Below are 26,823 nucleotides of genomic sequence, written 5' to 3'. Positions count from 1 at the left end.
CGGGTTTGCTTCTTAAAAAAAAAAAAAATTAAGCAACTTCAAAAAAGAAAAAAGCCCAGAATGTGATGGGTGCAGGTTGAGGGCCTCCCTCTGGATGGTGTTGGGATGCCATCTCCCATCAGCTCTCGGCCAAGATGGTGAAGTTTCAGAGATGATGATATTAAGTGTTTGAAGTCTGAAACATGGAGGTTGGCAAAGGCTGCTCCCTTCATGGTGCAAAAGGAAGTGCCCCACCAGTCACCATGTTAACAGGAGCAAAAGCCCCCCCCCCCCCCCGCCAACCTGTCTACAGATCTTGTCCCCCACACTTAATGCTTTGGGTTTTTCCCCAGCTGAAAGAGAAGCACCCAAGTGCTTGGGAAGATTTTTCAGTTTCTCAAATCCTATAGCTATTAACAATATGATTTTATTTTATTTTTTCATTTGGAGAAAATACATCTGTTCCAAGGAGACGCACCTATTACAGGCACCCTTGGAGAGCAGCTGGTCTTTTAGGGATCAGAGCGGATCCACGCACACAAAGCCCTTTCAACAAAAACAGTGGCCAAAAATTCCCCAACTTGCCGTCTAAGAACATTAAAACATAGCATGACCTTGAGCAATCCCTCCCCATCTGACGAGCCAGTCCAGTTCACCACACACCTGTCCCCTATGACGACACCCAAACTGATGACTTGTGCCCAGAGATTGTGAACTAAGCAGGCAACGATCTCAGACCAGAGGGACACACTCCCGTGACAAGTTCCCCCCTCCCCTCAAAAAAGGACACCAACAAGTCTAGCTCATGGGCATTTCTTATGTATGAAAGAAGTGCCGAGTAACACCCGTGGCCCTCCAGATTTTGCTGGAGTGGAACTCCCATCATTGTTGTCTTTGACCACTGGTCATGCTGGCTGATGGGAAGCCCCAAGAACCTCTGGTGGGCGAGCAGGATTAGCCACCCGCATAATGGAGCTTGCCCAGATTGTGCCCTAAAAACAGAACGGAACAAATCCTTTGGAAGTATCGCCCTACACAAGATCACAAGATCCTGGCCAACAGAAGCTGGCTGTGGGATCATACCCTTGAAGCAAAATGCAACTGCAAGATTTTTGCAGGATCCACCTGCAATTGCAACTTACTGGGAGTGTTTCCCTTCCTTTAAACAAAGCAAGACAGGCAGGCAGTGCAGGGAACTTAGCCAAATGCTACCCTGCTCTTGAGTGAGCATCATTCTGGCTACCAAACTCCCCTGACACGTACATCCATTTAACATCCGCAGCTCCCAACAGATGGGGAGATGTCACTTGCTTCCCATTATAATGATGGGCCTTTGGCCTCATCTCATGGAAGGGTAACATCTGTAGCTGTCCAGAGGTTGACAAGACTACAATTCCCATCATCCATCACTGTGGTTAGAGCAGATGGAAATCAGACAACATCCAGATTCCTCCAACCCTGTTAGGAAGCAAGGATGACTTTCCAAGCTAACAGAAACTCTGGTATCTGAAGCCCAAAGCTCTCCGACCTCCAATACCCCTTTCCCAGAGACATTCCCCTCCACCCACAACATAAAACAGAGAACCAACACAAAAGGACAAGCTAAGGTCGCCCATTTTTGCAGCACCAATGGAGACCCTCCATCCTTGGAGTTTCACAGAGACCATCCTCGGTGGGGTTCTCCCTCCAACTCATCCTGGAACTCTGCACCCAAATCCCCTAAAGTACATATGATTAAAATGATAAAAAGCCTGCACCTCCCATTATTACTACTTGTTTCTGTACAGAAGCCCCTTTCGGGACATTGCTCCCACCCAATGAGAAGTGGGCCCCAGACAGTTGGAAGTGCACTGATGTTTAGGAAGTGAGAAATCGCGTGTCTAAGGAATGTGTGTGTGGAGAACACATACCCCAAGCAGTGAAAAACCTCCACAATGTTGAGAGACATCATTTCATAATTCCCTTTCCAGTTATACAAACTGAGGCAAAGTTGTTAACACTGTTCTCAAGCTCTAAAGGGATGGGGGGACGGACGACCTAGAGCCCCATAGAGATGGGGCGTGGCTGAAGGAACAGTAACCCTAAAACATAGGGAATGGTTGAACAGGTGAGATCCAAGCCCTTTCAAGTAAGCAGAGGGGAGAGAGAGAGAGAGAGGGGAAAAAATGAACACATTTCTGCCTGGATTTTGGACAGTCAAAGGGGTCCCCCCCCCAAACTCCAAAGAGTCACAGCAACAAGTTGGAGAGTTTAATCTGTGTGTTGGTGGTGGCTGGTCTGGGGAAGGGAAGCTGAAGACGAGAATAGGAATGATAATGATAGACATACGCAGAGGCGTTCCCTTCCGCGTCTTCCTTTCCCTAGGACTTTGAGGAAGAGTTTGCAAACTTTTCCCCTCCATCCTAAGCAAAGAAGAACCACCACAAAGTTTCATTTTTGGCAACAGGTCATTTTGAAAGGTGTGCATCTTTTGCACTGGGGCCTTCAAAAAGTTGTCACTGTGCAAGGCTGGGTGCCTCTCCGTTGACTTCACTGGGCCTCCCCGATAGCCTGAGGAAGGTTGCCCTCATGCTGCTGTAACATCTGTTGGTGAGGTCGTCAACGTCCATGGCAGTCAGACCCTGGGTTGGGATGGGGGGCAAGACTTCAACCTGGATTCTGCCTGGTGAGGGTAAACAAATCATTTATGTATTTATTTTGTCAAATTTATACATCGCTTGACTGTAAAACAAACAAACAAAAAACAAAGAGGTTGTAAAAAAGATAAAATAACTAAATTATTGATGAGAACAAAACAATAATTTAAGACTTCCAAAAAGTTAAGATAACAATACACTAAAACCAGCTTAAAAGTGGCATCAACTTTCTAAACATCTGGGCAAGCTTGTCTAATCGAAATGTTTTTAGCAGGTGCCGAAAAGTGTACTGCAAAGGTGCCTGTCTGATGTCAATAGGCAGGGAGTTCCAATGTGCAGGTGCTGCCACACTAAAAAATGCCATCAAATGCCTGGATAACTGGGAATGTTTAAACATTCTTCCTGGAAATCAGTAGTGAGGGACACAGATGCACCTTGCTAGGGAGGGCATTACACAAAATGGGGAACCACTACCAAGAAGTCCCTGTCCTGGGTCAATGCCAATAGGGCAGTCTCCAGTGACAGCAACCCCCCTGAATGAACCCTGAGAGGGCTTTGGAATATTGGCTATTTTGTGCAAGGGCCCAGACCACCAGGCAGACCTATTCTTTTAAAAATAATGCACAGGGTCTGGGAAGAGGACAGTTTGCAGACCAGCCACTACCATACCTGACGTAAAGAGATTCTTCTCCGAATTGTAAAATGATAAGAAGGAGGAATACACCACAGGAATTACTGGGACCTGGAGACAAGAGAAGGCATGGAGGATGGTTAGCAACTGACCTCAAAGAGATCTGCTATTGTTGCTACTGCATGCATATTAAAAAAGGATTTATACCCCACTTTTGGCCCTAGGACCCCTCTGGGTTCACAGATTTTGGCATGGGTATCTTCTGCAATGTGACACTTATGCAACATGATAGAAGTTTACAAAATGATGCCTGGCATGGAGAAAGTGGATAGAGAAAAGCTATTCCTCACTCCCTCCGAACGCCAGAACATCTAATAAAGCTGAGTGAGAAAAGAAAGACCTTCTTCACAAAGTGCAGAGTTACACTATGGAAGTGTATGGAAGTGGCAGCAATGTCATCAGCACATATGCCATTAAGAGAGGATTAGACAAATGAATGGAGGAGAGGGCTATGGAAGGGCACTAGCAGCCATAAAGGCTATGCTTCACTTCCACAGTTGGGGGCAGCAATGCTTCTGAATAACAGTCACTTGAAACTGATGGAGGTATGAGTTGTTGCTTCTCCTGCTTGTGCGTTTCCCATGTAGCCATCTGGTTGGCCACTGGATTAGATGGGCTATTGGCCTGATCCAACTGCAGGAGCCATGATAGCTGAAAATGGAGCCTCTAAGCTCAGAGGCAGTCTACCTCTGTTGCTGAGGAATAACGGCAGAGGAGGACTGCTGCACTCAGGACCTTCTTTTGGGCTTCATATAATGGGTTGGCCTCTGCCATTATTTCATGGGGGTGATTCCACTGCATGTACAGGAACATTTGGTTCATGCACGTCTTTGGGGATCCCCAAATACACGATCTCTTGGGGAGCTGGCTTCAGGCACCAGGCCTGTAGGCAGACCAACTCCACATTACGAAGATGTCTGCTAACATGGCATGAAGGCTGGCAACATTAATCCCGCCATGTGGGAATCCCATGCAGATGACAGCAGAGCCTAGAGACAGACAAGTTGTGCATCCATATCAGTGACCAGCAGAGGAGAAATGACCGCTGGGATGACCACAGAAAGAAGAAATGCCACGCTACACCTGCAGCATAACAACCAAGCACCTTCGTCTGCCCCAGCTGCAACAAAACATGTCTCTCCTGCATTGGTCTCTACAGCCACAGCTGGCACTGTAACCCTCCAAAAGTTTGACTTCACCCACAAAGGGGCACTCTTCCACCGCCTTCCAAATTTCATGCAATTAAAGGGAGTTAAAGTGTGGTAAACTAATGATTAATGGGAAGGTGTGTAAATACTAAACACAAGCAAATCAAGATGAGTGTCTGCTTCCTTGTAACCACCCCATAAACAAGTAAGAAATGCTGAGTAAAGATGGGGCGGGGTCTCTAACCACTATGCAAGCGTGGCATGAGCAAACCAGGGGCGGTTGGTCACCTGTGTCTGAATGGCAAGATGAAAAGCTCCCTTCTTGAATGGCAGCAACTCCCCGCTCCCGTTCCTGGTACCCTCTGGATAGATCCACACCTTGACCTGTGGAAAGACACATACAGCTCTCAAAGTCATAAGTGTGTCCTAGTGGTTAGAGTGCTAGATCATGACCTGAAGGACCAGGGTTCAAATCCCCAGTCTGCCATGATGCTTAGAAGGATTTCAGCTTCTCAGAGCTTTGGTTCAAACCTTGCGTCTCCTATGAATTCACTTCACTTTGTCTTAAGAGAGTAAGATCCCTCTGTCTACCATCAGCTACAAGATGGAGGACAAGAAGTAATTCTGGCCCTCCCTACAGGATTGTTGTTAGGATTACTGAGATGATGTCCTATAAAGCCAGTGTGGTTAGAGTGTCAGTCTAGCACCTGGGAGACCATGGTTCAAATCCTCACTCAGCCATGAAGCTCAGTGGGTGTGATGTTGGGCCAGTTACTGTCTCTTGGTCTAATTTACCTCACAGGGCTGTTGCGGGGATTAAATGTGGGCTAGGACCTGGGAGACGCCAGGGTCCAACTCCTTGCTTGGCAGTGAAGCTCACTGGAGGTGACTTTGGCTGCCAGTCACTGCCTCTCAGCCTAGCCTCCCTTCACAGGCTCATTGTGGAGATTAAATGAGGCAGAAGGGAGAACCATGTATGCCACCTTTAGCTCTTTGGGGGGTGGGGGGAGAGGGATATCCACAGAAGAATAAACAAAGAATAAAGTTAGAAGGACTACCCTGTGTGTCGTTGCATGTGCTGCTTGCAGGACGCCGCCTGGGACCCACCGCTTGAGTGCAAGATGCCACAGTTTAAATACAATGAAATAAAGGATAACTGTCCTTCTCACAGGTGACTGATGTACACAGGTAATACTCTGCAGGTTTTATTGAGTTGATCAGTGGCATTTTAGGATAAAACCAAAAAAATATTCTACTGGAGGAGAAATGCCACAGCACAATTCTCAAGTGCGTACACACATGCAAACATATTTGCAACCTGCCTCCTGCCTGCAACTCACATTGTCTTTCATCATGGCTTGGCCCACTCCGGCCATCACGGACTTGGCGTTGCTGGTTCTCTTCCGGTTGATGAAGATAACACCACCCAGGTACATGATGAGGCCCACCGTGCCGAAGTAGAGGAGCTCCCGCTTTGCGATCTGGACGCAGCGTTCTGGGAGGATCTCCATCAAGCCTGAAGGGATAGGAGAGCAGGCAGGATGCTGAGTTCTGCTCTGTGTTCCAGTATGAATCATCTCCCTTTCCCTTATCAGGGAGCCCCCATTGTGGCAACACAGGGCAGGAGTGTTAGATTTGGACTGGGAAGACTCTGCTGGCGCAAGACCTCTCTTACAGGGCTGATGAGCGGGTTACCAATCACCAGTTCATTTCCAGGCCCAATTCAAGGTGCTCACTTTACTGTTCAAAGCCCTAAAACAACTCAGGATCCAAATACCTGAAAGACCCCCTCCTTCCCTACAGACCCTCTTGGGTGCTGAGGTTAACAGAGAGGGTTCTTCGTGCATAAGGACCCACTTCATTTTTATGGTTGTACATTGTTTTAAACTGTTTTAATTTTGTAACCCATCCTGGGGCCTTGGGGTGAAGGGCAGGTAACAAACAAACAAACAAACAAACAAACAGGATAAACCTTGCACCTCTTTCAAAACTATGTTGATGCTTTGATAGGATCTAAACTTAGAAGATGGAGAGATGTGCAGGGCGTCCTTTTGTCGAAACTTCCGACTTTCGCAGGATTCACTGGACAAAGGTTAACACTCAGGTCCTAGTCTATGGCTCCCCCCCCCCCACCAGCATGCTGCCCCTTTATGGGTTTCTAAGGGAATGCGGCCCTCAGGTTAAAAAGGGTTCCCTGCCCTGATTTAATCTTTAGACATCTGTGCTTAATTAGCCAACAGATATTCAGTCAACTTATATTTTTTAAAATGTCTTACAGTGGACCTAGCTGCAGCCATCTGTGTTCTAATTAGATCTAGGCTTAACTTCTATAATGAGCACTGTATGGGGCTGCCCTTACAGATGGCTCAGAGACTTCAGATGGTTCCGAAGGCAGCCGCCAGACTTCTGATAGGGGCACAAAATGCCTTTATCATCTCCACTGTATTGGTGGTTGGTGTGCTTAGGTGCCCAATTCAAAGCACGGTTGGTTTTTTGTGTGTGTAATTCTTTAAAGCCCAAAATGCTTTGGGACAACAATTATTTGGAAGGCCATTTGTACCCATTTCAACCTGCCTACACATTAAAGACTGGCAACGTTGGCCCTAGTCATTTGCCCTCTGCCTTCGGGTAGTGAAATTGGTGGGGATTCTAGAGAGAGGGCGCCTTTTTAGTGGTGGCTCCACAGCTTTGTAGTTCATTGCTATTCGTCGCCTGTTAACCTCTGGAACATCACCACAAACAACTCTTTGAAAAAAGGCTCTGAATACCATGTTTCAGGCAGCCTGTGCAATGAACTGTATTTTATATTCTGGGCTAGGTTGAGTACTGGTTGTTGTTTTATAGTTACTGCTGTGTCACTTAGCTGTTCATGTTTATACAAATTGTGTTGCATTTTATATTCTGTATTTCTGTTCTACTCTGGAAAAATGTCATCACCACGTGAGCCAGTTTTGAGTGCTGGGTCAGGGGAAAGCTTCTTCTGGCTATTCTCACCTATCATGTCCAAGATGCTTTGATGGTTCGAGACGATGACGCAGGGCCCCTCGACCTCAAAGTGCTCTAGGCCCTTCTTGTCAAACCTCAGCCCATATAAGTACTTGAAGCTACGGACAACATTTTTGATGATCCTGTGGGCAGGAAAGGAAATGAGAGGTCAGGTAACGGGAGCGTTTTAAATAAATAAAATCACATGTAAAGCGACTGGCTACTTGAGGGGGAAAAAACTGTTAAACGCCACCCCAATCTCCAAATAGAGAATCCGGGGATTCCAAGTGCTTAACCCTGGGTTTGGTTTTCTTTGGGATGCTGCGGTGTCTTCAGGATATGTGATTCTTTTTACACATATATACAACCTGAGCAAAGAATGGAGGGGCTCATAGCATTATGACCCCAACAAATCTTGCTTTTCCATTAGCCACAGATTTGGATCCAGCACAGAGCAAGCAGGTCTCTGTGTCTCCAGCTTCCAGGCTGCTTCCAGCTCAGCTCATCACACACCTCTCTGGCTCTAGCAACAGTCAACCAGATGACCTCAGTAAGCTTAAAGTTTAGTGACCCCAATGGCCCATCTAGTCCACTGTCCTGTTCTCAAAGTGGCCAACCAGGTGCTGCAAAGGGAAGTCACCAAGCAGGACACAAATGCAACAGCAGCTCCCCCCACCTGTACCTTCTGGCAGCTGCCATTCTGAGCTAGACTGCCCCTCGGGATGGAAGGTCTGCAAACTCAGTAGTCCTCCACAGGCAGAGTCCTGCTGATTGAACCAAAGGCCCATCTCATCCAATGTTGTCTTTTCACAGTTGCCAGCAAAATGCCTCCAATGGGAAGCTCACAAGCAGGAACGCAACAGCAGGAACTCTCTCCGCTTGTGATTACCAGCAACTGGTGTCCAGAGGCATCTTGCCTCCAGCAGCAGAAGCAGAGCATAGCCATCATGTCAAGTAGCCATTGATAGTCTTGTCCTCCTCCACAATCCTCTCTTAAAGCCATCTGGTAGTGGCCAGAGCTATATGTTTGGCACCACCCTGGCTACAGGAGTTGCCCAAAGGAGGCATACAAGGTACCACCCAACCGTCCTAGGGACTTCACTCCGGAATTGTGTAGGGTTTACTGCTTAGTCTTTTCTTTTCCAGAAGATGTCCCGCAAGGCAGCAAAGGTATAAGATCAGAGTTTTCCTTCTTCTAGATGGGCTCCCTTCAAACCTTCTGGACCATTGCACCCACTATTGGTCTTGTCCACCGCAGCCTGTCCTCACATGCAGGGGAAGTTCCTCACCTGGTTTAGCTGGCCAGTTGAAGTTGCTGTTGCATGCTGACAGCTTCTAGGGCCACAGGTGAGAGCTGAGTGCAGGGTGGGGACCCAAGGTGGACAGAGTATCAATGGAAGGAGCACAGCATGTCCCCCACCAGTGGTACAACCCCTCCCCAACACCCCAGACACCCCTCAACAGCTGGATTTATGTTGAATCATGACAACACAAATTATTGCTGCATTGTAATTGCCTTTGGGATTGAACCTAGGAGATGCAAAACAGATGTGCTTCCATCGAGCTGTAGCCCTTCCCCTAAGAAGAACAAGCAAGTCGCCATAGTTCTCAATAAAGGGCTGAATTATACAGGAACATATTGATAATGGTGATGATGATGAACATAGGAAGCTGCCTTGGTAAAGGTAAAGGACCCCTGGATGGTTAAGTCCAGTCAAAGGCAACTATAGGGGTGCGGCGCTCATCTCGCTTTCAGGCCAAAGGAGCCAGCGTTTGTTCAGACAGTTTTACGAGTCATGTGGCCAGCATGACTAAACCGCTTCTGGCACACGGAGGACCGTGACGAGTGCCAGAGTGCACGGAAACGCCATTTACCTTCCCGCCACAGCGGTACCTATTTATCTACTTTCACTGGCATGCTTTCGAACTGCTAGGTTGGCAGGAGCTGGGACAGAGCAACGGGAGCTCACCCCATCACGGGGATTCAAACCACCAACCTTCCAATCAGCAAGCCCAAGAGGCTCAGTGGTTTAGACCACAGTGCCACCCACGTCCCTAGGAAGCTGCCTTATACTGAGTCAAACCCTTGGTCCATCTAGGTCAGTATCGTTGTCTACACTGACCAGCGGTTTCGATGAAGTGCTTTGCCACCCTGGCTGGAGTACAGTTGTTTGGTTCACGAGGCACCAAGCCTCTTCCTTTCTGCAGCTGGCTTCTCTCCAGAGAACTCCTCCCTGGGCACATGAGAGCTGTGGAGTGGACCCTGCCCTCTCTCAGGTGAGAGCAGGCGAGTGGTGGATGAGTGTCCCAGCCAGTGTGTGCACTCTTGGGATAATGTGTAACTTGCCCAACCTTCCAGCTTCAAAAGCCCAGAATGGCCTGTTGCCTCTGTAGTGTGTTGGAGTATAGTTGTTAGGGTGCCCTGGGAGAAAAAAGGTAAAGGTAAAGGACCCCTGACAGTTAAGTTCAGTCACAGACTACTCTGGGGTTGCAGCGCTCATCTCACTTTACAGGCCGAGTGTTATGTACTGAGTTGAATAGGATCCAACTGCAGCAGGCTGATTGGTCCTAGAACAATAGGATTGAGATTGCAGCAGTCTGACTGGTCCCAGAACAATAGGATTGAGATTGCAGCAGTCTGATTGGTCCCAGAACAATAGGATTGAGATTGCAGCAGTCTGATTGGTCCGCAGGAGCCACCCAATCCAGCTCCTACTATGAGCTGAATAAAGAGCATGAAATTCACACTCGACTCCGAGTATATTTCACCGAGGGAGCTGGCGTTTGTCCGCAGGCAGTTTTTTTCTGGGTCATGTGGCCAGCATCACTAAGCTGCTTCTGGCGCAATGGAACACCAAAACCAGAGCAGTGCATGGAAACACCGTTTACCTTCCTGCCAGAGCGGTGCCTATTTATCCACCGGTACTTGAACTTTTTGGCGTGCTTTCGAACTGCTAGGTTGGCTGGAGCTGGGACCGAGCAACGGGAGCTCACCCCGTCGCGGGGATTCGAACCGCCAACTTTCTGATCGGCAAGCCCAAGAGGCTCAGTGGTTTAGACCACAGTGCCATCTGCATCCCTATGCCCTGGGAGAAACCAGGGTTTAAATCCATCCACTCGGTCACAAAGGTCATGGGTGTGACCTTGGGGGCCAGTAATTTCCTCTCTCACAGGGTTGTTGTGGGGATTAAATGAGGACTAGGCCCTGACAGGGACCAGGCTTCAAATCCCTCCCAACTCAGCCCTGGAGCTCACTGGGGGTGATCTTGGGCTAGAGAAACCACTTTTCTTGTATCCTAGGACAGAAACTTAATAAACAATCATGAAATATACATGGTGCTTTAGGGTTTGGAACCACCTTTCCTCCTTTGGATGCTCTGCAGCAAATCGACTCAGCAAGACATCAGCAAGAAGGCTGCCTCCCCAGAAACTGGCCTGGCTGCTTTTCCCTCACGCTTCTAAGCAGCTGAGCAAGTGGAGCTCTTGTCAGTTTGGGCCCATGTATCCAATTTCTTGAATCCAGATTCTGTCATCTGATATCTGTCTTGCAAGATGTCATCTTGCAAGATACCACCAAAGTCTTGCGAATTCTCAAGTGCTCCATGAGATCTCACAATATTTAAAAGAGATCTCTCCAGAAATTTGTGCCAGTTGAGGGTGACGCTTCTCCACTGAGACAGAGGCAAGGTGGGTGCCACCTCCCTGGGCTTCTGCCATTCAAGGTGGGTGTCTCCCACAGCATCATCAATGGGCCAGGACCAAGAAGCCCTGATGGCTGCCAAACCTATATGGCTTTAAAAGAGAATTGGATGAATTCATGGAGATGAGGTGTTCAGTGGCTACTAGCCCTGATGTCAATGCTCTGCATACACAGTTAGAGTTAGTAATGCTTACGAATGCCAGTTTCTGGAGACCACAGGAGGGGAGAGTGCCCTTGTGCCAACTGCTTACAGGTTTCCTATTGGGGGCATCTTGTTGGCCACTGTAAAGACAGGATGCTGGGCCCGATGGGCCATTGGCCTGATCCAACTGGCTCTCCTTATGTTCTTAATGTGGTGATGTGAATTTCCTGGGAAATTTTCATGTGCAAATTAGAGTAATTTGCACAGGGAATTTTATTGGGTCCAGGGTCCTGGACTACTCAGATCCCCTTAGGCCTGATCCACCAAGGCTCATCTTATGTCCACACGTAGCCTAATACTGTACAGTAAAAGCACAGCCAAGGAAAAAACGGACTGCCAGGATCAATCACGGGTATGCTTGCGGCGTTTGTACCTACCCTCATCTAATGGGAGGACATCCAATCCTAATAACAACCTTACGAAACGAACTTTTTTTCTGTTGCCGGAGGAAAATAAATAAACAAAGCATTGCTAAATTTTCTGCCCTTGCTTCACAGTTGTTAGCCAACCCAACAGCATTAGAATTACCAGAAGTGGTATTCTTCTTCTTTTTAGGAAGCTGCCTTTCATGGAATAAGAGCAAACTGGGGAGGGGTGGGGGGCTCACTCCCAGCCCTAGCTGGAGATGCCCTGCCTCTGGCAATGGTCCCTTTCCTATGGAGAAAGACTCCATGGTTCTGAAGTAAGAGCCAATCTGTTGCAGTTTTGCAAGCCATGGCATTCCTATCTCCTCCTCTGCAGAATCAATGGCAAAGGTAGGCAAACTAAGGCCCTGGGGCCGGATCCGGACCAACCGCCTTCTAAATCTGTCCCACGTACAGTCCGGGAATCAGTGTGTTTTTACATGAGTAGAATGTGTCCTTTTATTTAAAATGCATCTCTGGGTTATTTGTGGGGCATAGGAATTCGTTCATTTTTTCTTCTTCAAAATATAGTCCAGCCCCCCCCCCCACAAGGTCTGAGGGACAGTGGACCGGCCCCCTGCTGAAAAAGTTTGCTGACCCCTGCTCTATGGCAACCTTCTGTCCAGGAGGAAGGACCATGGTTCAGAGATGGAGCACCTGCTCTGCATGCAAAGGCCCCAGGTTCAATCCCTCCGGGAATATCAAGGTAGGGCTGGGAATGTCTCCAATCTAAAACCCTGGAAAGCCAGTGCTGCTGCCAGTCAGTGTTGGTGACACTGAATTAGATGGACTGACTCAGTCTAAGGCAGCCTCTCTTTGTGCCAGGGGCGAGTCCAGAGCACACTTGCTGCCTTCCACCTCCCCCCCCCCCCACAACTTTACACACACAGACTTCGCACACAGGAAACAGTGTTTCTTCAAAAGGCACACTGCACTTTAACAGTCAACTTCCTCTGACCTCCTTATGTAATGATTTTTAGTCACTCTCTGATTACAGCATCTCGAACCCTCACCCAGGACTGAAATGACGACAGGATCATGATGTTACACTGAGCTCCACCACCACCACAGCTCCATCAGAAAGCATTGCAACATTTCCCTCATGACACAGATGTCAGCTGCACCAGCAAATCCATTCCCCCGCCCTCAAATAAAACAGTTAAAAAAAGGAAAAGGCAAAAGTGTCCCTAGGTATGTAGAATGCCTGTTTGTTTGTTTCCTTATTCTTGCCTGTGTGGGTGGCCTCATTCCGACAAGGCCTCAACCATCAATTCATACAGTAAGCTTGATTCAAGGCACTGTATTCTCTGAAAAACAGGAATAGCCAGCACTGCCACACAACTTGGTCATGCACCTCTAAGGACTTTGAAGATTCCTCAGAAAAGGCCCATATGAAAATGCCACACTTTATTCATAACATCAGCACAAAGGGAAGCCCAGGTGCCATGAAGTCTGAGGCAGCCCCTCTCACTCTCAACTCAAGCTACCACACAGGGTTGTTGTGAGAATAAAATTGGAAGGGCTGACGCAGAAAACCCATATATGCAGCCTTGAACCACTTTATAAGATCTTACAAACTGCCAGCTAGATCAGTGCCCTGTTCTTACAGTGATCAACCTGATACCCCAAAGGGGAAACCAGCTAACAGGATTCAAGAACAAGATCTCTCTCCCCTCCTGTGGTTTCCAGGAAGTGGTATTCAGAAGCATTGCTTCCTCCACCTATGGAGGCAGAGCACAGCCATTATGGCCAGTAGCCCTCATTAGCCCTCTCCTCCTTTATGAATTTGTATACAGTGGTACCTTGGGTTACAAACGCTTCAGGTTACAAACACTTCGGGTTACAAACTGCGCTAACCTGGAAGTAGTACCTCGGGTTAAGAGCTTTACCTCAGAATGAGAAAAGAAATTGCACGCCGGCCACGCAGCAGCAGCGGGAGGCCCCATTAGCTAAAGTGGTACCTCAGGTTAAGAACGGTTTCGGGTTAAGAACGGACCTTCAGAACGAATTAAGTTCGTAACCTGAGGTACCACTGTAATCCTTTTTTAAAGCTTGGTGGCCGTTACTGCCTCCTGTGGAAGTTAAGTCCCATAGTTTAACTATGTGCTGTGCAAAGAAAGGCCTTCTTTGAATTAAAAAGTCCCCATTGCTGCAAACTTTCTTCAAAGGGGAGCCGCTCCATCCTAGGAAGGAATAAGGAGCAATATAAACTTAACAAGATAATTGTAAAACAAGAACCAGCCAACAAAACGGGCTCCCTTCCATTGGTTGTGTGTACATACCAAACATATGAAGCACATGGCTTTCCCTCAAAGAGCCCTGGGGACTTTGTTTTACCTTTCACAGAGTTCCAGTTCCCAGGGTTCATTTTTTTTAAAGGGGTGCGTGGGTGGGGTTTTTTATTGCTTTAAATGTGCAGTGTGTACATAGCCTTATACACAAACCCAATCCTGACTCTTGAAATACAAAGTTAGCTATTCACAGCCTTTGAGGCAAGGCCAGATTAACCCCCTTTGCAGTTTATATAAATCTCAGGGCAGGGATATTTGATGACCAAGGAGGCCAGATAACCTGCTTCTGGAGGTGACCTACTGGCCAGGGTGGCCTTCCTGGGTCAGGTCAGCCCCTTGGTACACTAAGGTTATATAACAAACAACATTACTAATACTTTTTTTTTAAAAAAAATGTCAAACTGTATCCCCAAAACTGGCCCACTGGCCTCTCGCTATCCGGCCGGGCATCTGGCTGCTACAAAAAGTGTGCAACCCCAGAACTGCAAAACCAGAACCACACTGTTACATTCTGAGGCTGTTCTGGAACCCTGGTTGATAACAAACAGGAGTCTTTTCCTCTGGTGCAAACCTGGCACATAAAAAACTGCTTTCTATTGAGTCATTGGACCATTGGTCCATTCAGCTCCATATTGTCTACACTGACTGGCAGTAACTCTCCAGGCCTACCTGAAGATGACACTGAGGATTGAACCCAAGACCTTCTGCATGCAGATAAGGGGCTCTTCCACAGAGCCATGGCCCTTCCCTAATTTCATTGGTCTACTCTGAGTAGAGTTTCATCAACTGCAGCCCCAGAGGTTGCTCTATACATAGATATACAGATATAGACATGTCTCAGTTCAGGCAGGCCAGCAGTGTTGTCACAGCTCAAGGACACATTCCAAGCAGGCTCATGTACTCCAGGAGCAGCAGAGCCCATGGGGGGAGAGTTGGGGGCAGGGGGGTAGTCAAGGAAAGAGCACTGGAGGCTGGACAGAGATGGGCAAAGGGCCACATGTGGCCTGAGAAGTTTCCAGTTGCTGATTTAGGACTTTAAAATCTCTTGTTGTTTAAAGGCCTTCGGGTTTGCCTGATGCCAGAACTTACTATGCCCTGCAAATAAAGAAACTCTGCCACCCCTGGTGAATGTGCTTCTAGGATTTCTATTTATAGGCTCTAAGAGGATGAGTAAGTGTGATCACCGCCCCTCTGCATGTGGGCCACACTGCATCCTTGATCCCTTTTTAAGTGGCTTCTGGGGCTAATGCTCACACATTAGGATGTTTCTTTTGCTCCTTCTTTTGCAGGCTTCATCTGGCTGGGCCTGTGGGAGGAAAGAGCTGCTAAGAGGGGAAAGTGAGGGCTGGCAATAAGGGGTGGGGGGATGGGGAAACAGATTGGTTGAGCAACCAGTTGTTTGTTGTCGGGTCTGCATGACAATCTGAGTGAGTTCCTGTGTGTCAGAAGGACCCCAAATTAGGAAAGCCAGCCAATATCTCTAGGACAGGCTGTTAATGCAAGCTCTGCAAACAAGTGTTTAGCTGAATTGTTCAAGGCTTTGACTTGCTGGCTGGGATTGATGGGAGCTTTAGTGCAAAACACCTGGAGGGCAACAAATGTATGAGGAAGGGCTGCAGCTCAGTGGCAGAGCACTTGCTTTGCTTGCAGAAGGTCCTGGGTTCAACAACCAGCAGCATCTCCTCCAGGTAGGTCTTGGAAAAAGACTCCCTGCCAGAAGCCCCCTCGTGAAGCTGCTGTCAGCCAGTGTAGACAGTAGATCAAGAGTCTGACTTAGTAGAAGGCATCTTCCTAAGTTAAATGTAAGTAGCAAGTTCCTATTAAATTTAGCCCTTTACTCAGAACCATGACAAGAATCTTCATTTTTAGGGGAAGGTTTGCTGCTCCAAGGTACAGCCCCTGCTGCAGTTTGTTAAGGATGCTCTGAAAAGGGTGAACTGCAGTTTCCAGGATTCATTTAGGGAAGTCCAAATAGATAAATATAGCACAGCTGTCAACTTTTCCCTTTTCTTGTGAGGAATCTTATTCGGAATAAGAGAATTTCCCTTAAAAAAGGGGGAAAGTTGACAGCTATGAAATATAGGGTGCAGATCTATCCTATATTTACCTTTTTACCTTTTTAATATACTATCAACCTTTTACAATTGACAGCATATCAATCAATAACAATTTATTCGACCGTCAGTCAGAACACAATCATCCATACAAATTTTAAAACCTGATACAACTCAGAGGGGTTTACACTAGAACATACACTAAAAGTAAATTATACATAAAAACCCATATCGATACCATCGATTTTGACCTTACGCTGTTTAAGGGCCAAAAAAAGAAATTTGGCCACCTCAAAAGTTGTGGTGCCAGTAAAATTATTCAGCAAAAACGAAACCTGACATTCTCCATCTACCAGGCTAAGGTGGCCTAAGAGTGGAGCTATCAGTTTCTGTCTAAGGGCAACATAAAATGGGCAGGTCAGGAGAATGTGTTCGGTTGATTCAACCTTTCCCGAGGCACATATTTAACATGCCAGTGTTAGGCTGTGTACACATAATCCCTGTCCCACATCTCTCAGAACTCTTTTTTTTATGTAGCAGCACCTAACCCCCAGAACTCCCTGCCTATGGATATTGGTCAGGCACCTTTGCTATATTCTTTTTGGCACATGCAAAAAAACAATTTTATGTAGACAAGCCTATGCAGCTGTTTAGAAAGCAGATGTGAGTTTTAATCTGCTTTAGTCTATTGCTATTTTAACTTTTCGAATGTCTTAAATTATTGTTAATTCATCCTGTTCATAATTTTATTGTTTTGACTCTGTTGTTAACTGTGTTGAAGTTTTTCTTTCTTAAATCATGAAGTGCTGTATAGATTTTATGAAATAAAAAAATTAAAAGCACTCAGCTTTCCCCAAATAGTTATAGGCACTGCAGTTTGTTAAAGGCACTGGGAACTGTAGCTCCCTGGGGAGCAAAACTACACTTCCCAATATTCTTTGGGGGAAGAAACCATGTACTCCAAAGGCATGGGGTGTCTGCAGGCCACATTTAAAAAATTTAAACAGGTCTACTCTGCACGTGACTAACACCATAGCTAACCCTCCAACCTGTGTGCAGCTGTACCTAAAAGTGGCCTGTGGCCCCTGGAATGTTACCTGTAAGGGAATGTGCACCGGGGGATGTGCAAAAGGAAGGCTCCCCCATCTGGTGGATATATTAGAAAGGTTAGATAAGAAAATTAATACAAGAGCTATTTTGATGTTTATAGATGCGGAAAAGGCCTTTGATATTTCTTGGAGTTTTATGAAGAAAAATCTTGCTAAAATGGAGGTTGGACTGAACTTTATGAATGGCCTAAATGCTATTTATTTTGAGCAAAGAACTAAGATTATAGTGAATAATGTGGTATCAGAGGATATTAGAATCAAAAAAGGAAGAAGACAAGGATGCCCGATTTCCCTGTTGTTATTTATAACAGTTCTGGAGGTCTTACTGAATATGATTAGAAAAGATGAAAATGTCAAGGGGATAAGGGTGGGTGTAAAAGAGTATAAATTAAGAGCCTTCACTGACGATCTGGTACTGACCTTACAAGACTCATAGCACAGTGCTGTAAAAGCACTGGAGATTATACAAGAGTTTGGGCAAGTAGCAGGTTTCAAACTGAATAAAGCAAAAACCAAGGTGTTAGTGAAAAATCTGTCATTGGAAGAGAAAGATACTGGTAGGTTACAAAATGTTACTGGGCTGAATTTTGTCAAGAAAGTGAAATACCTGGGTGTTAATATGACTGCAAAAAAATTAAATTTGTACAAAGATTATTATGATAAAATATGGCATGAGATTAAAAGAGATTTAGAAATTTGGACAAATTTGAAACTATCTTTCACAGGCCAAATTTCAGTGATAAAGATGAATGTATTGCCGAAGATATTGTTCTTATTCCAAGCTCTACCAATTATTGATAAGATGGACTGTTTTGAAAGGTGGCAAAAGGACTTGTCGAGATTTATCTGGCAGGGGAAAACCCCCAGAATTAAATATAAAATATTAACGGAACTGAAGGAAAGAGGGGGATTTTCCCTGCCAGACTTAAGGATTTACTATGAAGCAGCTGCCTTTTGTTGGTTGAAAGATTGGTTTGTGTTAGAAAATACAGATGTCTTAGACTTGGAAGGTCATGATAATGTATTTGGATGGCATGCATATCTGTGGTATGACAATATTAAGGCCCATAAAGGTTTTAAATCTCATATTATTAGAAAATCTCTGTTTCAGGTTTGGATGAGGTATAAAGATTTGTTAGAAAGAAAAACACCCAGATGGTTATCACCTCTAGAAGCCAAATCCCATAAAAGAATGAACATGGAAGGGCATTGGCCAAAATACAATGAAATTTTGAAACAAGAAAGAGAACATCTTAAATTGAAATCATACGAGCAGTTGAAAGGGAAAATATCTGATTGGTTACAATACTATCAGATTAATGAAGTATTCAAGACAGATAAGAAACTTGGTTTTCAGTTGGAAAAATCTAAGTTGGAGATGGAATTGCTAGAGCCAAAGGTCAATAATTTATCCAGAATGTACAATTTATTGCTTGAGTGAAATGGTAAAATCAACAATGATAGACTGGGCTAAGGATGTGGGGCACAGCATCATGATGGAGGACTGGGGAAAACTGTGGAGAACAGGTATAAAATTTTCAGCACGTGCCCAAAGGTAAAAGATTTCTAGGAAAGGATTTATAATGAATTGAAGAAGGTGTTGAAAAACACATTTAATAACAAACCAGAAGCCTTTTTACAGTGGTACCTCGCAAGACGAATGCCTCGCGCAACGAAAAACTCACTAGACGAAAGGGTTTTGCGATTTTTTAGGTGACTCGCAAGATGAATTTTTCTATGGTCGTGCTTTGCAAGATGAAAATTTCAATGCATTCCTATGGGAATTAAATTTCAATGCATTCCTATGGGAAACCGTGCTTCGCAAGACAATTTTTTTGCAATACAAAACGACTTGCGGAACCAATTAATTTTGTCTTGCGAGGCACCACTTTACTTGGTATTGTAAATCAAGAAATCCCAAAATGTGATAGGACTTTCTTTATGTATGCCACGACAGCAGCTAAAATTTTGATAGCTAAGAACTAGAAGACAGAGGAGTTACCAACGATAGAAGAATGGCAGATGAAAATGATGGACTATATGGAGCTTGCTGAACTGACCAGGAAACTTCGTAACCCAAGGGAAGAAGCGGTGGAAGAAGATTGGAAGAAATTCAAAATGTATTTAAAAGATCACTGTAAGATTAAAGATTAGATGTAAAATGAAAGATATGTTAGGCTGTAGATTCAGAAGATAGATTTAAGGTTTATAACTGTTTGAATAAATGATAAGGATATTAGATAAGAAGAGATGTTAAGGTTAATAAACAAAAAGATGATTTTAATAATGTAAAGAAATTACTAAATATGATATTCAAGGAACACAGGAAGAGAGGACGTGAGGAAGTCAACCCACAATGATAAGAAAATAAGATAGTTGTATTAAGATTTAAGTGTTTATTTTGTATTATTGTTTTTATTGTTTGTTTGTTTATGTTGCTGTTATGTGTGTGTTATATTTTGTTAAAACTAATAAAAATTTAATTTGAAGGGGGGGAAAGGAAGGCTCCCCACCTCTCGTGCTTTGTGTGGTAGGTGTTGTCCTTGCGAAAAGCATGCAAATAAGTGACCGTGTGGCAAAGTGTCAGGCCTCTCCACAGGCATTCCTGCTAAACAAAATTCTTGCCTCAACTTGCCTCCTTTAAACAAAGCTTTTGACATGAAAGCATCATTACAGCAACGCAAACACACACACACACACACACACACAGGTGTGTTTGGAGCCCACACACCTCTGAATACCTCACGGGACACAAACAATTCCAGTCCGTCAGGGTGTGGAGCAACACAAGAAAGGAGGGATAAGTCTGGGACTGGAAGAAAGGGCTGAATTAAATAGGAGCACAGCCTTTTATGGAGTCAGGTCCATTCTAGCTCCATATTGTCTACACTGACTGGCAGCAGCTGTTCTCCAGGGTTTGAGGCAGGGGATGTTTTCCCAGCCATATATGGAGGTTTCAACGACTGACTTGGGGCTTTCTGCATGGAAAGTGAATGCTCTGTCCCTGAGCAAGAAAGGGCTGCATTCAGTAACCAGATTTCATCTTGGCAGCTGACAAAAGTAGTCACAGGTTTTTTTTTGGGGGGGGTGGTGGCGGTGGCTCGGCAGAGCACGCTGGGGAGGCCTACACCACGAAACTGGTGGTGGTGCAGCTCAAGTTAATGTAGACCCTGAAGTTAATACAGTGGTACCTCGGGTTAAGAACTTAATTAGTTCTGGAGGTCCGTTCTTAACCTGAAACTGTTCTTAACCTGAGGTACCACTTTAGCTAATGGGGCCTCCTGTTGCTGCAACACCGTCGTCATGTGATTTCTGTTCTCATCCTGAAGCAAAGTTCTTCACCTGAGGTACTATTTCTGGGTTAGCGGAGTCTGTAAGCTGAAGCGTCTGTAACCTGAAGCGTCTGTAACCTGAGGTACCACTGCACTCTTAAGGCAGCCATTTCTGTGTATTGTATCTACCAAGAAAAGGGACACACAATTTTGGATGAGAGAAAACAGTTGGCATGGCAGATGTTGGGGGTGGAAGTAGAGACCATGGAACTGAGGTTCCCTTTCACACCAGCTCAGTTTCCCCACCCATGAGTGCAGCCCGGGGGCAGGGAGGGGCAGCTGCCCCTCCAAAATAAATAAAAATACATAGCTCACCGAGGCTCTGCCCCCCAGAAAACAAAAGGCCTGCCCCTTCAACAAAAATCCAGACTACACCCATGTTCTCATGTAGGGCATTTCAGTAAAAGTGTTTAAAGAAACTTTAAATAAAGAGGTATTTTATTTAATACAGCGGTACCTTGGTTCTCAAACGCCTTGGTTCCCAAACGATGAAAACCTGGAAGTGTGTGTTTTTCAATTATTTTTCTGATGCTGAATATCCGAAGTGGCTGTTGGCTATTGTTTCAGGGGTGCCTGCACCAATCAGAAGCTGCGCCTTGGTTTTTGACATTTCGGAAGTCAAGCGGACTTCTGGAATGGATTAAGTTTGGTGCTTTTGTTTTTGCTATTTATTTTACGTTTTTGTTTTTGAGGCTTTTTCGGTTAATTTGCTTTTGTGACTGTGTGGAACCCAGTTCAGCTACTGATTGATTGTGTGACTGCGGAAATGGATAAAAGACCCCCATCCAAACAATGACTATCATCAGTACAAGTAAGAAATTTTTTTACTTTTAATTTTTATCATCTACAATACTATCTTATTTATTTTACAGTACAGTACGTTGATTATTGCTTTCATTTTATGGATCAATGGTCTCATTAGATAGTAAAATTCATGTTAAATTGCTGTTTTAGGGGTTGTTTTTAAAAGTTTGGAACGGATTAATCCATTTTGCATTACTTTCTATGGGAAAGTGCGCCTTGGTTTTGGAACGCTTTGGTTTTGGAACGGACTTCCGGAACAGATTAAGTTTGAGAACCAAGGTACCACTGTGCTATATTTCTCCTACACTGTTTACAGGAGGAATATGTTTGTCTATTGCATAAAAACACTTTGGTACACATGAACGCCCCGGTTTGGAGGACAGCCATGTCCAATTGCAATAAAGGGAATGCACACACACATTTTCTGCAGACACACCAGCAGAACAATTAGCAATCACTTCATGACACGTGACTGACAGGAGTGACTTTGCTCCAATGCCCAACCTCCGAACTTCTACACATTAAATCCTGAAATGTCCCAATAAAGCCAACATCAAAACCAGTTGAAATGCAAGTTAATTGGGGCTTTAAAATAATAATAATTAAAAGGCTGTTGCATGAATTTTAAGATTCTCTCAGTAACCATGAGGGCTAGATGCTTGAAATAATTCAAGTTGTGTCCCTTAATCACCCAAGGAAGCGAAGGTCCACAAAGAGAGGTTATCTTCTTCTCACCCCTTTTGACAGGCCTAGATGCCCTGAAGCATATAAAGAAGTAAAAATTGGGTGGGTCTGGAATGCTGATCTCTGCTTGCTTAGAAGTCAGTATGTGCAGCCAGACAAAGACACCTCAATTCACACTATTGCACCCACCCAACTCTCTCTCTCTCGCTCAGAAACAGAAATGCAGGCCTGTTTATTTCATGCAAAAATAATGGCAACATTTAAATTGCCACAATATTTTTGCAGGTTGGTTATTCAGCAGTATGGATACTAGCATGTGTTTAAAAAAAATGCTGTGGAAATCCAGACTGTGACTTGCCACCTGCCAGGCAGGGTCTGATTCTGCAAACCACACACAGCAAGAGTGCTGTAATTAGAGTTGATTCAAAATAGCAGCTCATTATCTTTGCTGTAGCTCCCTTAGGCCAGCCACTAGACAACATCATTTAATTAGGGGAAAATATATCATGGGTCTCTTGCAGAGAAAGAAATCAAGTTCATGGAAGCAGGAACTGCGGCCCCCGTTCTGTGTAGCACAAGCTGGCTTCCAAAACTAAAGTGGGTGGAGGAGATAGAAAAGCAATGGGGTTGTGGTCCAACTTTGATGTATTATAATTATTGTATAATTACTTTGTATTTTATAATGTTGCTTTTGAATGCTATGAGCTGCCTTGCATACCAGCTTGGGAGGAAGCAGGTATAAATATAAACACATTAAATAATAGGCCCACTGACACTAATGGACCCAAATCAGTCAAGCCCTTTAATTCCAGTGTGTCTACTCTAAGGAGATATTGTTGGATAAAACACATCTGAAGACGTTGGGTGCCATGCTGATTTATTTTTTTTAAAAGAAAGTGCCTGCAAACTAGACGCTGGCAATTTCATTAATGTTTCATTAGATTATGCTAAACTAATAAGGGAAGAAAAATGAGATCTCAGTCTTCTTTTTTTAAGAGGAGAGAGAGAGAGAGAGAGAGAGAATGAATAATAAGAATCTAGTCCAAACTCACACCACTTTTTAAAAGGCTGAATTCACGCTATACTGTACATTTAAAAACAACCCCCCCCCCCAAGAATCGTGGGAACTATACTTCACAAGACTTCAGTTTCCAACACCCTTAAACTATACTACCCAGGATTCTTGGGGGGGGGGTGAGTGGGTGGGTGGAAATATGCTTTACATATGTGGTGCATATGCAAGCCAGAAAACAACTTTCATGCCCTCCAACATTTCTCCGATGAAAATAGGGACGTCCCATTCCAGAATGGTAATTTTACTATTTATACCCCACACATCTTACTGGGTTGCACCAGCCACTCTGGGCAGCTTCCAACATATTTGAAACATAATAAAACATGAAACATAAAAAGTTCCCTATACAGGATTGCCTTCAGATGGCTGGGGGGGGGGGGTCAGATAACTCCATACCCTCCAACATTTCTCCAATGAAAATAGGGACATCCTAAGGAAAAGTGGGACATTCCGGGACCAAATCAGAAACCAGGACGGCTTCTCTAAACCAGGGACGTCCCTGGAAAATAGGGGCACTTGGAGGGTCTGAACTTTTTAAACATAACACAGATGACGCATCGATGCTTTGGGCAGGTTTAATTTAGACTGGAGTCAGGAAGGAATGCTGGAGACAACTGGCATAGCTGGGTGGGTGTACACAATTTCCCCAAATCTAGAGGGGGGCAGTCTTCTGAGCAGCCAGCTGCGTATTTTGTTCTTGGGGTCGTTGTTTTTTTGCGATAGCAAGGGGAGGTACAGGTGCAAAAAGACACCCTGACCAAGTGGTTCCCAAAGTGGGCAGTAACATGGGGGGAGGTTGATTCCCTGGGGGGCGCTAAGAGACAAGAGGGGGGCAGAGTGGCACTGAAGGTGTAAATGACTATTACACTTTGAAAAGCTGCTATCACTGGATCAGGTTCTCCGTTTTGTTGACTAATTAAGCCAAACAGTTTTAACTGGATTTTGAGTAAATGTGCAATTGACTGTTGCTGTTTTGAATTTTACTGTTATTGTCTGCTATTGGCACCGTGATTCTCCAGCAGTTTGACTTCACCCCCGGAGGCGCATTCCACTGTCTCTCGAGACAGATGGATGCCAACAAAAAAAAAAAAATCTGAACAATGTCTTTTTATAGGTAGGGTAACAGGCGCTGGGGATGAGTTTATGGAACCAAGGGGGCGGTGGCCGAAAAAGTTTGAAAAGCGCTTCTCTATGCTCAGAGAATTCGCCCCCCACCCCGGTGTGAGATTTGGGGCTCTTGTAAAGTGTGTGTGCGCATGAGATTTGAGGAAGTGAAGGATCAAGGTTTCTAAGAGAATGGAAAGCAAAAGGGTTTAAAGCGAGATTTCTCTATCCTAGCTTGCTCTCTACTCTCCAGGAAGGGGCAGGACTTGCAAACCCGGAAGAGCGGAGGAGGAAAACTCTCCTTTCAGAAAAGGCTCGCTCCACAAGTCACCCAAACGGAAAGTTTGCATTAAGAGTTTTGCTAGAAGGCAGCAGAGAAAACGGGGTTCCAAAGACTTTGCAAGAGCCGCGTTCTGTGGATTTTTGCAAATATTTTAAGAGCGGCAAAGCATAATATAAGTGACTGCTTTTTAAAAAAATTAAGGCATGTGTGTGGAAAAAACAAGGAGCATGTCCTTGGCAGAGGTGAGCCTCCAAACGCTGCCACACTTTGCAAACTGCCAGTGAAACATCCCTGAAAGTACAGTAAAGCACGAGGAGAGCTTGCGAGCGTGCGCAGAGCTCCACACCTTGAGTCGGAAAGGAATCCCGACCCGGGAAAGGAAACGGTGGGAGGGATTCACAGAATCGTAGAATGGGAAAGGGCGCAAAGGATCATCTAGTCCAACCCCCTTGATGCATGTCTGTATTTTTTTAAACTGCCCAAACTCTTAGCTATTATGCAAAAAAAACCACCCCAAATAAATAAAGGAGATCGGGGAAGCGGGGAAGCTTCCAAGCTCACGTCATGTTGTGGACAGTCCTTCCTCGGTTCCATAGGAGGCAGACGGGGGCGGTGAAGGTGGAGCAAACCACGCAGAGGACGCAGTAGAAGCCTATCTTCGCCCTGAACTTGGCCCGCGGGCTGAGCTCCAGCGCCAGTGCCACCAGCACCAGCAGAAGCGGCGCCCAGAAAAAGAGCCACCCGCTTTGGGTCTCCATCCTGCGCGCAAAAGGGTGCCGGGAGACCGCAATAAAAAGTCTCGCTCTCCCCTTTTGGGGGGTCCTGTGGAGAGGGGCTGCCGGGATTCCACGCAGCGCACAGCCCGGGAGAGCCGCGTAGTGGAGCGCGAAACGTTGGAGACGCGGAAGGAAAGGTGACAGCGGCAGCAGCAGTGACGGAACGCAACTCCAGGCGGCTCAGCCGGGCCCGTCCCGTCCCTTAATGGGCGGACACACCCGGCGGACACGCCCTCCTTGCTCGCTTTTCGGCGCCCGGGCTTGGCTTTCCAAGAGAGGGAGCTGCTTTAGGGCTGAGTCAGAGCTTTTATCAGGTCCTTCTCCTGAAAAGAAATAAAGATTCTAGTCCTCACGGTTCTGGAGAAAGAGCTGAATTAAACAGGAGCACATGTCGATCTATCTCAGCACTGTCTACATGAACTGGCCGCAGCTCTCCAGGAATTTCAGGCAGGAAGCTTCGAGTAAGATGCTAGTCCTCATAGTTCTAGAGAAAAGCCTGGAAGAAATAGGGACGTAGGAAGTGCCTTGCACTGCCACTGAGTCCAACTATTGAGCCATCTAGCTCAGTATTGTCTACACAGACTGGCAGCAGTGTCTTTCTGGGGCTTCTGGAGGAGCCTTTGTTAGGATACTAGTTCTCATGGTTTTGAATTAACTGAATCTCAGGACTGGCTGCGCCTGCACTGGCTAACAGCAGAAGCTGCTCTCCAGAATTTCAGACAGCGGACATTCTCATGGGAGCTATGGCCCTTCCCCTAAAGTTTCCAGTCCTCATAGTTCTGAAGAAGTTTGAATCAAGCGGGAATACAGGAAGCTGGATGCTTCTGAGTCAGACCCTTGGGGTCCATTTAGTTCACTAGTGACTACACTGACTAGCAGTAGTGGTTTCCCAGTGCTTCAGATTTAAGAGACAATCCCAGCTGTACCTGGAAGTTCCAGGGAGTGAATAGGGTACTTTCTGCAAACAAAGAAGATACTCCAACACTGAGCTACATGGGAAAGTGTATTAAAATGAGTCAGCCCAGCAGCCCAGTATTACCTTCACTGACTGGCAGCAGTGGTTCCCCAAAGGTTCAGAGATGGGAGGTGTCTCCTCTTTCCTTTCTTTGTCCACCCTATACCCACTTTCTTCTCCCATCCTACCGCTCCCATATTTCAGTAACTCATAAGAACATAAGAACCACCTGCTGGATCAAGCCAAAGGGGGCCCGGTCCAGCATCCTGTTCTCCCACTGGCCAGCCAGATGCCCCATGGGAAACCTGCTGTAAGCAGGACTCAGGAACAAACACCCTCGCGCCTCCTGTGGCTTTCAGAAACTGGGATTCAGAAGTATTACTGCCTTCAAAGGTGAAGACAGCACTGTGATCATAGCTAATAGCCATCAACAGCCCTTCCATGAATTTTTCTAATCCTCTTTTAAAGTTACCTAGGCTGTCCCTGCCTCCTGTGGCACTGAGTTCCATAGTTTAACAATGTGCTACATGAATAAATCATTTCTTTTATCTGTCCTGAATCTTCACTATTCATTTTTCTATGAGACACTCACCCCTCTTGGAAAGGAGCTC

The 26,823-nt window shown here is 45.6% G+C and overlaps 1 protein-coding gene across 1 annotated transcript; it reads right to left on the bottom strand.

Annotated features, from left to right (window-relative positions):
• Nucleotides 1-2,214: 2,214 nt before the first annotated feature.
• Nucleotides 2,215-25,464, bottom strand: AGPAT2 (1-acylglycerol-3-phosphate O-acyltransferase 2). The gene is made up of 6 exons (XM_033137667.1): nt 25,043-25,464; nt 7,449-7,582; nt 5,795-5,970; nt 4,743-4,838; nt 3,285-3,357; nt 2,215-2,641 (listed from the first exon to the last, which is right to left on the bottom strand). The coding sequence occupies exons 1-6, from the start codon at nt 25,237-25,239 to the stop codon at nt 2,475-2,477; spliced, it is 843 nt and encodes a 280-aa protein (XP_032993558.1). The 5' UTR covers nt 25,240-25,464; the 3' UTR covers nt 2,215-2,474.
• Between the last annotated feature and the right edge of the window lie 1,359 nt (nt 25,465-26,823).

This window comes from Lacerta agilis, chromosome Z, assembly GCF_009819535.1.
Source record: "Lacerta agilis isolate rLacAgi1 chromosome Z, rLacAgi1.pri, whole genome shotgun sequence".
In the NCBI taxonomy this organism is placed as follows: Eukaryota; Metazoa; Chordata; class Lepidosauria; order Squamata; family Lacertidae; genus Lacerta; species Lacerta agilis.
Note: the sequence above shows the minus strand (reverse complement) of the source record. Positions and strands in the feature narration are given on the sequence as shown.